Source organism: Astatotilapia calliptera, chromosome 6 (assembly GCF_964374335.1).
Source record: "Astatotilapia calliptera chromosome 6, fAstCal68.1, whole genome shotgun sequence".
In the NCBI taxonomy this organism is placed as follows: domain Eukaryota; kingdom Metazoa; phylum Chordata; class Actinopteri; order Cichliformes; family Cichlidae; genus Astatotilapia; species Astatotilapia calliptera.
In genome coordinates this window covers 25,732,578-25,747,967 of record NC_137427.1, presented here as the reverse complement: position 1 = coordinate 25,747,967, position 15,390 = coordinate 25,732,578, and the positions used below count along the sequence as shown (strand labels likewise).

General features: G+C 40.4%; 1 protein-coding gene across 7 annotated transcripts in view; it reads left to right on the top strand.

Annotated features, from left to right (window-relative positions):
* The window catches only part of inpp4b (inositol polyphosphate-4-phosphatase type II B), a 182,331-nt gene that overhangs the window by 120,864 nt on the left and 46,077 nt on the right, over nt 1-15,390 (top strand). For all 7 annotated transcript variants that reach the window (XM_026171319.2, XM_026171316.2, XM_026171320.2 and 4 more), the window contains one exon: nt 1,878-2,008. In XM_026171319.2, coding sequence (XP_026027104.2) covers nt 1,878-2,008 — 131 coding nt within the window. The remainder of the gene's footprint in view (nt 1-1,877; nt 2,009-15,390) is intronic.

Genomic DNA, 15,390 nt, shown 5'->3' with positions numbered 1-15,390 from the left:
TCCCAGGATGTTTGGAGGACTCATCCAGTTTTATAGCTTTAACTATCAGGTTCACACCTACTTTTTATCTAACCAAATAACACTGACCAGCTGATCCAACAGGCCGCCAAGTACCATCAGGAGTAGTTAAGATTGCCCACTATCATCCTTTTGAAGAATACCAGCATTTGATCGATGAGGCTCTTGTCAAAGAATGACAAGTAGCCTTATTCCCTATTAAGGTGGCTTTCCACAATTTCCCATGAGGATGAGGATGTAACCCAAACAGCCGGAGAAAGCCACTGGGAAGATAGCCAGGGCAGCTGAAAATAGCTGTGGTTGACAAGAGCAGGTGAAGACTAATTTAGTCTTTGCAGTAGCACTGCCCTACTGGAGCACAGTATACAGGTATAAGGGGTGAAACACTTGTGGCCCTGAGATAGTTGGGGATAATGTTTAATGTAGGGTATCTTGTCAGGTGAGAATTTTACTCAGAATTGACTGATTTAGTATGGAGTGATCCATTAGTTACTTATCTCAGTGTCTATTCTGGCAAAGACTTAGATGTAATTACTTTTATTTGGTCTGACAAACAAGTGGTACTCTTGCATTCTACTGAAATATGCTTACTTCCATCAAGTCTATCTTTATACATCATAAGCAGAACTTACAATTTAACCACATGCACAGTGTGTTTACAGAATTGCCCATATTGTGGCTTCCAGTTGGTTTCAAGGTCCAAGTTTGATTAAAACTTGATTAATTATGAAAAGGATCAAGAAAATCTTTGATATGTGACCACAGCCTACATGTATGTGGATATAAATTGAGATGAATGCTTAAACCTATTGAATTATATTCTTTCCTCACCTTCATAAGCATAAGCCCACGCAGATAATTGTGATTTAATTTCTTGTTTTTGACACGGTTACTGAATGACCTCACAGTTGCTGTGGCATTTCAGAAGAAACTGTTTCTTATTTCTAATCAGCTGATAAACAATGCGGTGCACTGTTTGACTGCCAACCTGTTCAGGATGTACCCTACCTCTCTCCGAATGTCACCTAACATAGGCTCCAGGTTTCCTGCAGCGCCTTCAAAGATAAGAAGATAAAACTAACTGATGGATGAAAGCATGGTTGTTTTTTTTCTGTTTTGAGGGGAATCAGTTCCTTGTCTTGTTGGTTTGGTCAAATCATTTGCTGTGTAAAATCCTAAATTCTAATTCTGGTATCTAAAAATAGCTGATTTACATTTGTAATATGTGATCAGAGGAGCGTATAAAGCCTCCTTTAACCTCTAATTTCTATAATATCTCTGGCATTTACTTGGTTGGCTGCCACAGGGACAGTGTGTTGATTATCTGTGTCTATCTGATATTCCCTTTCATATTCAAATTATTTGCCAAAGAAAGAGATTATGCATCCTAGCTGGAAATCAGCTGCTCCACACACAAACAAGACACAAATGTGCACAGACTGATGCATATTGGCAATTATTTCCAAAAGAAAGACCACAAATTATTATGGCATAAAGCTGCAGGCGCAACTAACTGAAAGACACCTGCTTGTTTCAGTATACACAGACAGCAGAAGAGTTAGTAATCGCAGAAGAAAGAGTAGTGAGGGGAGAATTTGAAAGGCCAAAGTGGATCAGCGGACACCAGATATTTTAGCCTGGGGTTTAAAGTTGCATTTATCTGGCTCAGGATGCGTGCATGTTTCAGTATGTTTTAACTTCTGTCTGTGTTTTAAGAGGTTTGCTAATAGTTTTTTGAACCTGAACTAAAAGATTAAGTTCCTTTGAAAGAAGTATAAAAACTATGAAAGTGGCACAACACTAGCTAAAGCACTACAATAATACCTCAATGGTCCTCACAGATCTGTGTTTATTTGTAGGGTGCAGGATCTAAAGGAGCTGGGAGATCTTTCCCCTCACTGGGACAACTTACGGAAGGAGGTGATGACACGATATGCAGGAATAATCAGCTCCTACCAAGAGACCTTGGCTGAAATGGACAAGATTAACGGTATGATAACTGCACCTATCTCTGAATTTGATATTCCCGTCTGTGTCAACACATGTAGTCATGCACACAAATGCGAAGTCAGACAAATACACAAACTGGCTTCTAAATTGCTCATACATACATACACATCACACACAGACATTTGAAAAAGAAGGCTTTTATGCAGTCCTGTAAAACACTAAGTACATCTCGATCATAAGCTTGTAGAACCACCTTTAGCACCAATAACTTTGCAAGACTTTCTCGGTTTCTTACATGGTTGTGAATACATTTTTACCCACTCTTCTTCACTGAGGTTTGCAAACATTGCAATATTGTGCCACAGTGTTTCAGTCAGGTTGAGGCTGGCTAAAACACGGTATCTGTATTTTTGCTGCTATAGTTGGGGTCATTGTGTTTTTGCATGAAATAGTTTTGGCTAAGCTTCAGCTGTCAGACAGATGGCCTAACATTTGACTCTAGCATACTTTGGTATAAAGAGGAGTTCATGGCACTGAAATGCCCGCATGGGGCCCGGGTCTTGTGGCTACAAAACAAGCCCAAATCAATACCCGTCCTCCACCATGCTTCACAGTAGGTTTGAGGTGTTTGCGCTGATATGCTGTGTTTGATGAATTATCAATACTTTATTTTAAAAAGGATAGACTGTCTCCTGGCAACCCTTTCAAGAAATGTAGGTCTTGTTTTTTGGGGGGTTTTCTTTGGTTTTTTTGCAGTTCTTATTTTTGCAGTTTCTTTGAGCATTTCAGAGTCTGAACTAGTTCAGACCAGAGCAAAACTTCTGCTTTAACAAAGGTGTCCATACTTGCTAATGACCATTTAATCAGCTGAATCTGATTAGCAGCACTGCTACTTACCCTCTTAATTTCTATGTAAGCAGTAAGGATGTATTTAGCTTTTCATGGGGCTGTGTGGAGATCTGTGAAAGCATTCCTTTCACCTTGACGATGTTGTCCCGTCATGGTGAAAATCATCTGCTCACATAGTCGAGGGTCCTTAAGAACACTGTAAAGAGGATAGGTACAGGTGTCTGATTTAGCCCAGTCTTGGATCAAAATCCTGAAGTATCCTCGGACCCGATGGGTTAAGTGCACACATAAAGGAAAACTTTGAACTCAAGGATCGATTTTGGGGTGAAAGCATAAAGAGAAGTTCCTGTTAAAAGAGTTTCCATAGCAACGCAGGTTTCATCAGGGGCAAATAAAATATGTACATGGCCATGTGCTCGTCTGTGTTTGTTGCACATAAACGCATCAAAACTGATACAGCCCTGTGCCAGGAGCAAACAAAAGCATGAGTCTCACATCTCATTTATAAATATCCAACCTTCCATTTAGTATGCAGTTACTTGGCGTGCAATCTTTTCTGCAAATGTTTTACATAATAAAATTAATCCATGCAGTTAGGTCTAACGCGAAGACGGGAAGTAATTAGTCTGCTTCTCATTTGTCCCAGGGTTTAACAGGTAGATGCCGAACGCGTGATTTTGGCAATGACGAGGTGTTGTTGAAAATGCATTCTGAAATACAAAGGTGATGTATGTGTTGCATATAGTTTGAACTTCAAAAGCTAGATAAAAGCTCGTATGAACAGCATGCATATACAGTACAGGATATTGCACTCTGTATGGGGCTTGTTCTCAAGCTTACGCCCTCAAAGACACAGTCCCATTAAATAAAATGAGAACAGAATCATTTTTATACATTTGTTATCCGTTTACAGGAGTAGCAAACGTATAAAAGACCAATCATTCTGAATTTGTTTCTTTCCCTCGCAGCAGCATGTTCCTATACATTTTTCAGCTTACTATGCACATATTAACATTACGGCTGGTGATTAATTTTCTACTGAGTACCCTCGTCCACATAATGAGATATTTGTCTCTGTTCCTTTGTTGCTTTGCCCAGCTGATAAGAAATAAAGATGGCTAAGCCTCGGTGCTGCCTGCCTGGACTCTGAGGAGGGGTTGAGGGAAAGGATAATGTGGTGTTGGTCATTATAGTTCCTGACAACTCACTTGCGTGGTCCAGATGCTGTAATACATGGAGGATCCCCCAACCCTATCTTGCTACTCTAATTCAGTCCTGCATTAACTTAACAGGATGACAGACGTTGCTAAACAAGCTGGGTGGGCAAGCTGCTGCAGATTAATTATTGATAACTAATATGATTAAAAAAGGTTGGGAGGGAGAGACGAAAAGAGACAGACTGTGGAGGAGGTTGAGTGGGTGCACAAATGTGGCAGGAGGGACAAGAAATGAAAACATAATTACCAGAACAAACAAAGGGTGACAAATATGGCAACTGAGTGGCATTCGTCATAAGAGGAGTTCATTAACAAAAGTCAGTGGGCACGGCTGTCCTATTACTTGTCTGCACACAAATTAGGAACTTTCATTTAATTTGTCACTGTGCTCTTCTTTTGGAAATGTTCATGTCTAAGTACTACATTTAGACGGGATAAATAAATTAAAGTCTATATGTTATTTACAGTAGAACATAGAAATCAAATCAAATGTTTAAACTGATAAAATAAGGTCTTGATGGCAACAGTATATCTGAGAAATGTTGGGATGGGGTCATGTTTACCACTGTGTAGCCTTTTCTTTTAACAATAGTCTGTAAACATCTGGGAACTGATGAGACCAGCTGCTGGACTTTTGAGAGAGTAGTAGATGCAGTAAGCGCTCTAGCATTGTCTTCCTGAAATATCCAAGACCTTCCCTGAAAAAGACGTTGTCAGGATGGGAGCATGTCGCTCTAATACCTGTATATACCTTTCAGCATTGATGATGCCTTTGTAGATGTACAATCTGTCACTTCCACAGACGCTAACACACCCCCATATCATTAGAAAGGCAGGCCTTTGACCTGAGTGCTGATCACAAGCTGGATGGTCCCTCTCCTCGTTAGTCTGGAGGACGTGCCATGCATGACTTCTTCTTTGCGTGATAGTGCTTTAACCTGCATTTATGGATGACGCAGTGCAGTGATTTCTATGAGAGAATCCAGCCTGTTTTTAATGAAGTGCTGCCCGAGGACCTGAAGATCACCAGTATCCAATATTGACTTTGGGCCTTGTCCCCTTGCACACAGAGATTTCTCCATTTTCTCTGATTTTTTCATGAAGTTTTTCCACAATTTGTAGATGCAGATTTTTCAAGGTTGGTGAACCTCGGTCCATCTTTACTTCAAAGATGCTGATTTCATACTCAATGAATGCCCCAGTTAACCTAATTATGTGTTACTCTGAATGTTTCTTTTTAGTACTACTTACTTTTGTTGACCCAGTTCCAACTTGTTTAAAACATTTTTTCTGTTTTTCTTGAAATACTCAAGTTCTCATGTTAAACATTTGACATGTTTTTTGTGTTCGAATTAAAATGTGGATTTATGAGATTTGCAGATCATAGCATTCTGTTCTTGTTTACTTTTTACACAGCGTCCCAACATTTTTCAAATTGGTGCTATAGAAAACAAAATCCAAAGGTTTTGAAATTGCACATGGTTACAATAAAGAAGAGAAGTAGTTCTCTGGGAGGTGGATGAGTTTCCATGTTCAGGTCCAACATTCTTCCAATTTTTAAAACCACTGACCTCAGTGAACAAATCATTAACTGCATTCCATTAATAAATGACTCATCCCTGCTTGCACTGTTTACCAGCTGGTGAGTTAAAGGTGCAGTCATAGTCCTGTTAGTGTTAAACCTTCGCTACTGTCTGCAATCTCCTCTCTAAAATGTCAGCCATCCCTTTGGTGAAACGTTAGGCCTCTGAGCCTTCGCTTATGGGATAACTACAGCTTAAGGCCCAGAGCTGAGTGTTTAAGGCAGTGTCATATATCTGTGTGGCTGACAGTAAAGCCTACTCATTGTGGAGATAGCAGGGCAGGTGGACATGATATTTTTTCCATAATATCTGTATTAGGACAGCCATCTTTACAGTCTGCTCCCTCCAGGTAAAGATGTTCACATACATTTTCTGTTTTGCAGGTTAAAAATGAGGACCAAATGTTAGATAAACCACAAATTGGTTAAAAGAAAAGAAAGTGACGTCAGACATGACACACTTGTTTAAATCATAGTCCTGTCCAATGTTCCCTCTAAGCTGCGCACGTGCGCAATTGCGCACTGCTGGCACGGTCTCTGCGCACAGAAAAAAAAATCTAACCTGAATTGAAATTAAAATTAATACTTTAACAATTCTATTTTCCAGTGTTAGTCAGTGAGTGACTGGCTGCTCCCGTATGGGATTAGACGATGCCACCTTATCCCATAGTCCAGCCGCTGATGTGATTCACATTCGTATATACGCAGCTAATCAACGTCGTTGACAGGCTATGACAGCGTCCTTATGTGCCGACACCGGTGTTTTAGCTAGCAAAACAGCGTGGCTGATGTGGAGTGAAGCCACGGTAATGACAACGTGTACAACCATTGGAGATGGACAGACGGAACAATTGACGAAAAAAGTGTGGACTTTATACCAGTTTTTAAATTGTGTTGATTGGCCAAGTAAATCCAGAGTTATGATAAAAATATATCTGCAATGTTTGGTTTTCTTCCTGAATACTATCGTTGTTTATATTTACTTCAGGAAGAAACGATAAAATCAGCATTTTATCAGGAAAACGCTCGAAAGCACTCTCCACCTGTGAGCAAAGATGAAACCAAAACACACCCCCACCCTTTAGGAGTGACAGCGGTTTTGAGATGTGAGAGATTTGCGACGTTTAGCGCAAATCTTGTGTAGTTAGTCTGTTGTGTAGTCAATAGTTTTGTTGTGCGTTCAGAACAATGAGGTGACTGCTGAATGTTAAGGTGTTACAGCAGTGATACATCTTCTGTTGTCAGGCCTGCGGGTACCAGGCTGTTGTTCTCCTTTATCTCATAGTGGACAGAAATTATTTTTTGGAGTGGCACAAATAATTTGTGTGGCATCAAAATTGATGCAGAACAGCTGATTGTTCTGTAAATAGTTTGAAATGGCTGCATTTTTAGGTAAACAGCTGCAGAAAATGTTGTTGTTTGCATAACTCAGTTACTTTTTTGAAGAAGTAACTATATAATGAATTGCCCAACGTTGGTCATTAAAAAAAAAAAGAAGAAGAAGTTAAAATTGGAGTTCAACTTATTTTTACTTCCAATAGTGTTAACATACTACACAGGTTGTTTTTGTTTTTTTTTTCATTGTAAGTGGGCTAAAGCAGTTAATTAAAAGTAGTCTAACATAAATGTAAATGCTGTAATTTGATTATTTTAATAAACCATGTAACTTGGGTGGATTCGATGCTGGCGTGACCACAGTGCACACGTCTGCTGTTGCTCACAGTGGTCCAAGGGACCGCTCAGGGAGTTGGTGTGTTCGCTCAGACACATGAAAAATTAGAGGGAACATTGGTCCTGTCAGACCAATACCACTGCTCACACAGCATGTGTTCAATTCTCCCGTGTCTCTACAACATGGTGTCTCTCTGCATGGATTCAAGAAAGAAAAAAAACCTGCTGTCCTCTCAGCACCACAGGATCACGAACATGATCTGTCGTCTGTCATATGGACAGAAGTACACTGATCTGTAAGACTTCATACATACTGGTTGTTGGCTCTTTTTTAAAATGTTCATTTAGTTGTCAGGCAGACATATAGGATAATGTTCACTCATCTTCTGGAGGAACAAAAAACATAAATACAGAAAACTATTTAAAAGCTCGAAAAATTTGAGTATATAAAAAGAGATGGTAGCTGTGGATCTTGGCCAGTAATTGGTAAATGGCCTGTCTCCAAAAAAGTTGATTCTGTTCATCTGGACGTAGCGTTTTGTGGGAGAAACGTTTCGTCACTCATCCAAGTGACTTCTTCAGTCTCAGCTGACTGCAGGTCAGGTCATTCCCCAACTGTCTGTGAATGGTACTCATGGCCATTGATCAGTGGTCTTTGATCAGTGGGTTTTGATCAGTGGGTTTTGGTCAGTGGTTGTTGATCAATGGTCATGAGAATTTGCGTAATTAAGATTAAGGAACTGACCTCCCAGCCCATTGTTCCTTCAGTGGGCTGGTTTCAGTCATTATGCAAATGTACTGTTTATAAGATTGGGGAAACCTGCAGTCAGCTGAGACTGAAGAAGTCACTTGGATGAGTGACGAAACGTTTCTCCCACAAAACGCTACGTCCAGATGAACAGAATCAACTTTTTGGAGATTTACTTCCCTGGATGATTGAGAATGCATCAAGACGTAAATGGCCTGTATTTGTATAGCGCTTTACTAGTCCCCAAGGACCCCAAGGCACATTCAGTCATCCACCCATTCACACACACATCACACACTGGTGATGGCAAGCTACATTGTAGAGGCGAACTCCCAACTCTTGAGCCACGATCGCCCCCAGGGGCCCGTTCTTCGTACGTCGCTTACTACATCCAAGATCAAATGACACATCCAAGACCAAATCATCGCGCTAACCATGAGCTCGCTAATCCGGTTCTCCGAACACACCTGCTGTTGACGATTAGTACAGCTGGATGAAGTAATGTGAGATCACTGGGTGTCGTAAAAGGGGCTACGCATCGATAGTAGAAACATTGATCGGCAACCCTCTGATTGGTCGGCGAAAATGTCGAAGGAGCGCGCTCGGTATTTTTCGGCAGCAGAGCAAGAACTCTTGATTGAGGGATTTCAGGAGTTTCAGAGTTTAATCAGAACGCAAGGGAACACTGCAAAGGCTGCAAAAGCAAGGAGAGAGGGCTGGCAGAAAGTTGCTGACAAATCAAACTCGTAAGTAATTTAATAATAACAATAATAATGGAGTGGATTGATATAGCGCTTTTCAAGGCACCCAAAGCGCTTTACAATGCCACTATTCAGTCACTCTCACATTCACACACTGGTGGAGGCAGCTACAGTTGTAGCCACAGCTGCCCTGGGGCAGACTGACGGAAGCCAGGCTGCCATATCGCGCCATCGGCCCCTCTGGCCAACACCAGTAGGCGGTAGGGTAAATTTATTGTATTACACTATATTATCCAATATTATATTACATTATATTATGTTATATTATATCCCCTTACACATTAGAGCCACAACAGGACCCACTAGAACATGAGAACAAGTAAAAGTGGAATATAAGAATATGCTACAGAATGGTAATATTTATCACTTATATTGCTTTTCGTCTCTAGGAAAGAGACCCTGAAATAATCTGTTTGTTTGTTCATAACAGCAACCAAGAAAAGGGCAGAGCAAAAAAAAGACAGGTGGTGGTGCTGCACCCCCTCGTCAACAAGTTGGTTAAGTAAATAATACCCTCACGGGAATATCGATATCTCTCAATGAGCACACTGTCGCGCTGAGCTAAAGGATCCTGTCTATCCCGCAATATACGCTGAATTCTGAAAACTCTCCTTATCAATCTTGCACCTTCCGCAATGGGTGGCTCGCGTATACGGACAGGACATGGCTGCGACAGGCTTCCCAAATCCACCTTCGCTTTTATAGCCGTGGTCTCTCATCTTGATTACACAAAGTAATTTGCAATTACTACTGTGAAATATGAATTACATCTGTAATAATCACATACATGTAATAGAATGTTAATAGTACATTTCCCTTTTTTTAGGAAATGACCTGTATGTATCTGTGTGAAATCAATAAATGGATCAGGTGCTGCATTATCTTTAGTTACATTGATAATATTTATTTATGGTGAAACAGTGGTGGAATATCGCTGTTGCTTTCGTATAAATGAAGCGGACATACCTGCGTGGCCGCGATCTAATCCTGTTTACATAAAGTGAACCTGCTCCCGAGCAGGTTTACGCTTACGGCTCTGTTGCTATGGCAGCAAGTCCCGGATGAGCTTCGGGGAACCGAACGATCCAAGATCACGCGAAATCGTCAACAATCTAATCCAGCTAACTTACTTAGCGAGGTACGAAGAACGGGCCCCAGTACTGCTGGTATTTAACCTTTATGTCACATATATCAGATGAGTAATTCACTGAACCTACAACAGTCACTAGTTACATTAGCCTGGTCCCCTGAGCTCCTGGCTGACAGAGAAGGGATAAGAGTATCCATCCATCCATCCATCCATTCGCTTCCGCTTATCCTTTTCAGGGTCGCGGGGGGCGCTGGAGCCTATCCCAGCTGTCATGGGGCGAAAGGCGGGGTACACCCTGGACCGGTCGCCAGTCTGTCGCAGGGCTAACACACAGGGACAGACAACCATTCACATTCACTCACACATTCACACCTAGTGGCAATTTGGATAATCCAAATTAACCTATCCCCACAAGTTGCATGTCTTTGGATGGAGGGAGGAAGCCGGAGTACCCGGAGAGAACCCACGCAAACACGGGGAGAACATGCAAACTCCACACAGAAAGACCCCGGCCTGATGGTGGAATTGAACTCAGGACCTTCTTGCTGTGCGGCAACAGTGCTAACCACCGTGCCACCGTGCTGCTACTATGGATAGTAGGGATAAGAGTATAGAGTTAAATTGAATGTTTTTACAACAGTTTAACTTGATCTGGATGAATAAATCCTCATTAAAGGTTGCAGCATGATTGGTTGCATCATTACCTTATTAGATTGTTGGAAAACTAGAATATATCAACACCTCTAGGTGTTATAGCCCACTGACTTGGTGAACTGGTGAATCACTAATTTTTACTCTTTTAGGCTTCTAGAAATTTACAACATTTTGTGTGTTGCTGTGAAAATCTCTACTGATATTTGAGGTCCACTGAGCATATAGTAATTTAAAATAGAAGGTTTTTACAGGACTGTATGCAGCCCCCCTTTTGTCTAAAACATGGCAGCACTGCTTATGTTTAAAAAGATCCATCTAAAGAAATCTTTTGGAACAGTGTCCTTTGGAGAGACAACATAAAGGTGTAGATGTTTGGCCACAATGAGGAGTGAGCCAAAATTCCAACACAACAGATAAAATCATGAGTACTTTGTTCAAAGCCACAGGACAAAATTTCCACACGCCTCTATACAGTCCTGTGGAAACTTTGTCCTGTGGTTCTGATCCTTTAGATGTTTCATTCAGCAACATATTTAGGTCAAATATCAGTTTGCGCGTGTTGGGCTCATTTTATATAGCGGTAATGAAAATGTGTTGGCATGCCATGATGAGCTAATTTACTCAATTAAAAATGTCATTGTGGTGATATCAGAAATTAGCAAAATACAGCCTGACAGAACTGTTAAAACTCCTTGTGCTGTTTAGCTAATCCCTGGGCACCCTTCACACTATGATTGGCCTTAGGATTACACCTTTAGACATGTTGTGGAGGTTATATAAGCTCATAGTATAAAGGTAATAAAAGCACTATATGAATTGCTGAATGTCGAATGATTTACTAGTACGTAGTACTGACTGATTGCAGCATTGAAAACTGCTCATGCTTTGGTTTGCACTGTATTTTTAAGCAGAATGTATATTTAGCTAGAAACGGCATCTGTCTATTTTTTCACTTTGATAAAGGGCAGCAAATCTGCCACCTTAGTAAGAAGACATGATTGATTTCAGCGCTCATAAAAATACCAGCCACATCTCCAACGTCTCCAGCTGAGTCATTAGTGTTATCCATTTTTGAGGCAACACATTTCAGCTTGAGTGGGTCAGCAGTTGCACCATTATATGCTGTAATTGAGTTGCAGTGAGTTTGTTTTCATCTCTGGCCTTCCTGCCAAATGATGTTAAAAATTTGTGGCGGGTTACAGGTTTTCTCATCTATCTTCTGTGTCAACATAGATCGTAAATAGTGCTGAGGCTCTGATTGTTGGCTATTGGTCTGTTGCCTCAAGAGTGATTACAGGAGGAGAAGATTCAGTACAGCTTAGTTAAGTTTTCCTAAAGGTGAGTTATGTTGCTTGTCAGATAGAAGAGTTGCAAAGTATGGTTTTAGTCATTATTCTGCAGTTAACACGCTATACTGCCACTCACACACAAATTAAACATGTTAAGTAAACAAATTACTGACACGAGCAATTTGTTACAATAAAATCATTCTAAAACATTTAGAAATTATGCCAGAATTTCACACTCTGGACATTTTTGGTGTTGTTAATATGACAGGAATGTCTTCGACTAACCAGAATATTTTATGAATCCCCTCCTAAATAAGGAATGTTTGTTTATCCTGTAATGCTGATACAAACTGCTGCACAGGAAAGTTTTTATTCTTTCCTGGTGGGTTTTTCCTGGGGAAAAAAGTCACTTCCTCTGGCTTAAAGGAATGTGATGATGTGTTTCCCACATCAGCAAAAGTAGGTTTGTCTGCCCACAGCCTTTGTGTGCAGACAGACTATTAATGTGTCTCAAGAAGCTTGGCATTCATCGACACATCGACACACAAATTCTGGAAAAGTCATCACAAGACAAGCCTTTGCGATATTAAATATAACACTGCTGAATAAAAACACCTGATCGGCCTAATGCTGCAATTGCTTTTATAAAACAGAATGAATAGATGCAGCTTCTCATTTAAACACTCTGAACCATAGCAGGCAAGACCCGACGGTTCAGGCTGTGTGGAAATGGCCCTGAGATAATCCAGCACGTAACAACAAGGTGCAGGGTCTGTAAGTGTCAAGGTCAAAATGGGATATGCCCTCCAGATTGGTTGAGGATGACTGAGCTAAGATCCTGTGGGACTTCTTGGTCTGTCTGGAAGTTGGTCCGTCTGTATCTGGAAGTCATCTGGTGGACAAGCAGAGGAAGGCGGCTGTAGTGATAGAAAGCTATACCACATGACAGCAACGTGAGGGAGAAGGAACACGAGAAGTTCGAGAAATACCAAGGACTCAAAGAGGAGGTAGAGAAGCTGTGGAGGGTGAAGGCAACAGTGGTCCCCGTGGTAATTAGAGCACTCGGGGAGGTGACCCCCAAACTTGGCGAGCAGCTCCAACAACTAGCAGATTCCAGAAACAACATCCAAGATCTCTGTCCAGAAGTTTGCAGTCATAGGAACACCAAAGATACTGCACAGGACCGTTAACCTCCATGCCTCTGGTAGAGGAGCCGAGCTTGAAGGGGATATATTTATATATTTTATAACTCAATTACTTCTACTTGCAAAGATTGCAGTGCCTCTTTTGCTCGAGTGTATTTGAATGCTCAAAAGGCTAATGACCCCTGTTGGATATGAGCAGCCAAATTGAAGTGTCAGAAAATGATTTTGAGCTTAAATATGAGCCAAAAACAAAGAATGTCATTTGGCAGGAACATTTAATTGGACATTTTGAACAGAGTAGTGTTTGCAAAGGACATAAAGTACTGTGCTCAAAGCATTACACCATAAATTAGAGGTTATTGCAAGGTTGCAAGTCAGCTGATTTTGACTTTGCTGGGTTCCAACTGTGTGTTAAACAGTCTTGATGCACATTAAAAGGTAGGGTATTTTGGTTTAACAGTCCAGTCCATGATGGTGAACATGAAAGAATTAATTACAATAATTTCTTCATAGCTTACAGTATTTTAAAACTGTATGATTACTTTCTGACATTTTATTTAAAGGTTATTGTTTGTTTGGGAAAATTGTCCTCTCAGTTATCTTAAAGTCCTGCGAAATGTGAAACTGTGCTCTATTTTTGGGGCTGTATTCTGAAGTCAGATTCATTAAGTGACCAATTCTGACGGAGAACGAACAAATGTCTTCCGTTTATACGGCATATTGTAGCAATTAAGTTGTAAAAGTCCCCGCATCCGTAGAGGTATATCTGAATCTGCACTGCAGCCACTTCAACAACTTCTAATTTAAATCGATTTTAATTTGCTTTGTATTCCCTTTTGTCACTCAGTCGTGCATTAAATAGATCTCAAGTCACTGAATTGCGCAGGGGTTTTCTTTTCATTGGTAAATCAATCAAGAGAACAATTGATCATATATTTAACTTATTATCTAATGCTTCCTGCCTCTGTGTCTTTGTCCCTTGCCACATGAACTGATGAAGTGAAAAGCCGTGTAATGTAATGTGGTGTAGCTGTAGCAGACAGTAAGGGCTTTCTATAATACAATAGGCTGACAAATGACAAGGCTGCAGACATGATGAACCACTTTGAAACTCAGATATATGGTTTAAAAGTAATAGAACACCGTTGCTTCAAATCAAAGCACATTGAATACAGTTTATGGTGTAACACAGTGAATAAGCATGAAAACATCATTAGATAAAATCAGAACATTCTTCACAGTGACACAGCTTTGCACTTTTCAGAGAAACACTTTGTATTTGCAACGCCAAATATGTTGGAATGTATGTGGTATATGGGTTGGGGTTTTTTTTTATATGAAAGACTCAAAAGGAAGACCAAATGACTAATATTGCAGAAAAAAGATACAATTTGCTCAGGGAATGTGGATTATACTCTGACATTAAGAGGAGCAAATTAAAACAGCTGAAAGTTATGTTGCAGGACATTATGATACAGTCACACAAGTGAAGACAGTGATTGGAGAACATTATTTCGACTTTATGCAATGAACTTGCAATCTCACTGCCTTTGAAATGGCTGCTTTGAGGACGGCACTTACACTCAGTTGCTGTCTGTCATGATGATAAAATGGTCAGTCTGCTATCAGATGGCACTTGAATAACAAATATGTTGCTGTCTACATACACAGACATTCACGTTAACTAATTATATCAGCACAGATGGACTCAGATTGATTGCTACATGTTTGCAATCTTTATGCATGTGTATACAGTGGTCCCTCACTATAATGCGGTTCACCTTTCACAGCCTCGCTGTTTCGCGGATTTTTTTGAGTGCAATTTTGCTTTTTTTAATTTTTTTTTTTCACAGCGCATTGTGTTCTGCATCCTAATTGGCTGTAGACCATTGTCAATCAATCTCCTCCATGCCGTGTCTCCTGTACAGTACAGAATGCGTTCACCTTGTAAAATTTACATAAATCTTCGATCGCTAGCAGTGTGACTCTGAAGTGCTGCACTGTATATTTGTAAGTTTTCTCCCCAACAAACACTACAATGTCGACGAAACGTTTTGCACCGTCAGAGGCACCCGTGGGTGCTTTTGGTTTCATTCTATAATACTAAACTTGTTTTTCTACAAAGGTTTGAACTTTGAGAGTGTTTAAACAGGAGAGAAAAGTGTGAAAATGTTCATGCCTGTCTTATAAAAGTGTATAGTGAGGGGTTTTACAGCCTTAAAACATCTATAATAATTGTAAAAAATAAAGTTGGCTACTTCGCCGATTTCACCTATCGCAGGTTATTTTTAGAACGTAACTCCCACAATAAACCACTGTATTGGACAGTGATTATTATTTGCAAACCTTCAACTGCAAATTGACTTTTCTTAGAGTGACTGTTGTCAGTCCAAATCAGACTGCCACTGTTTGGAGA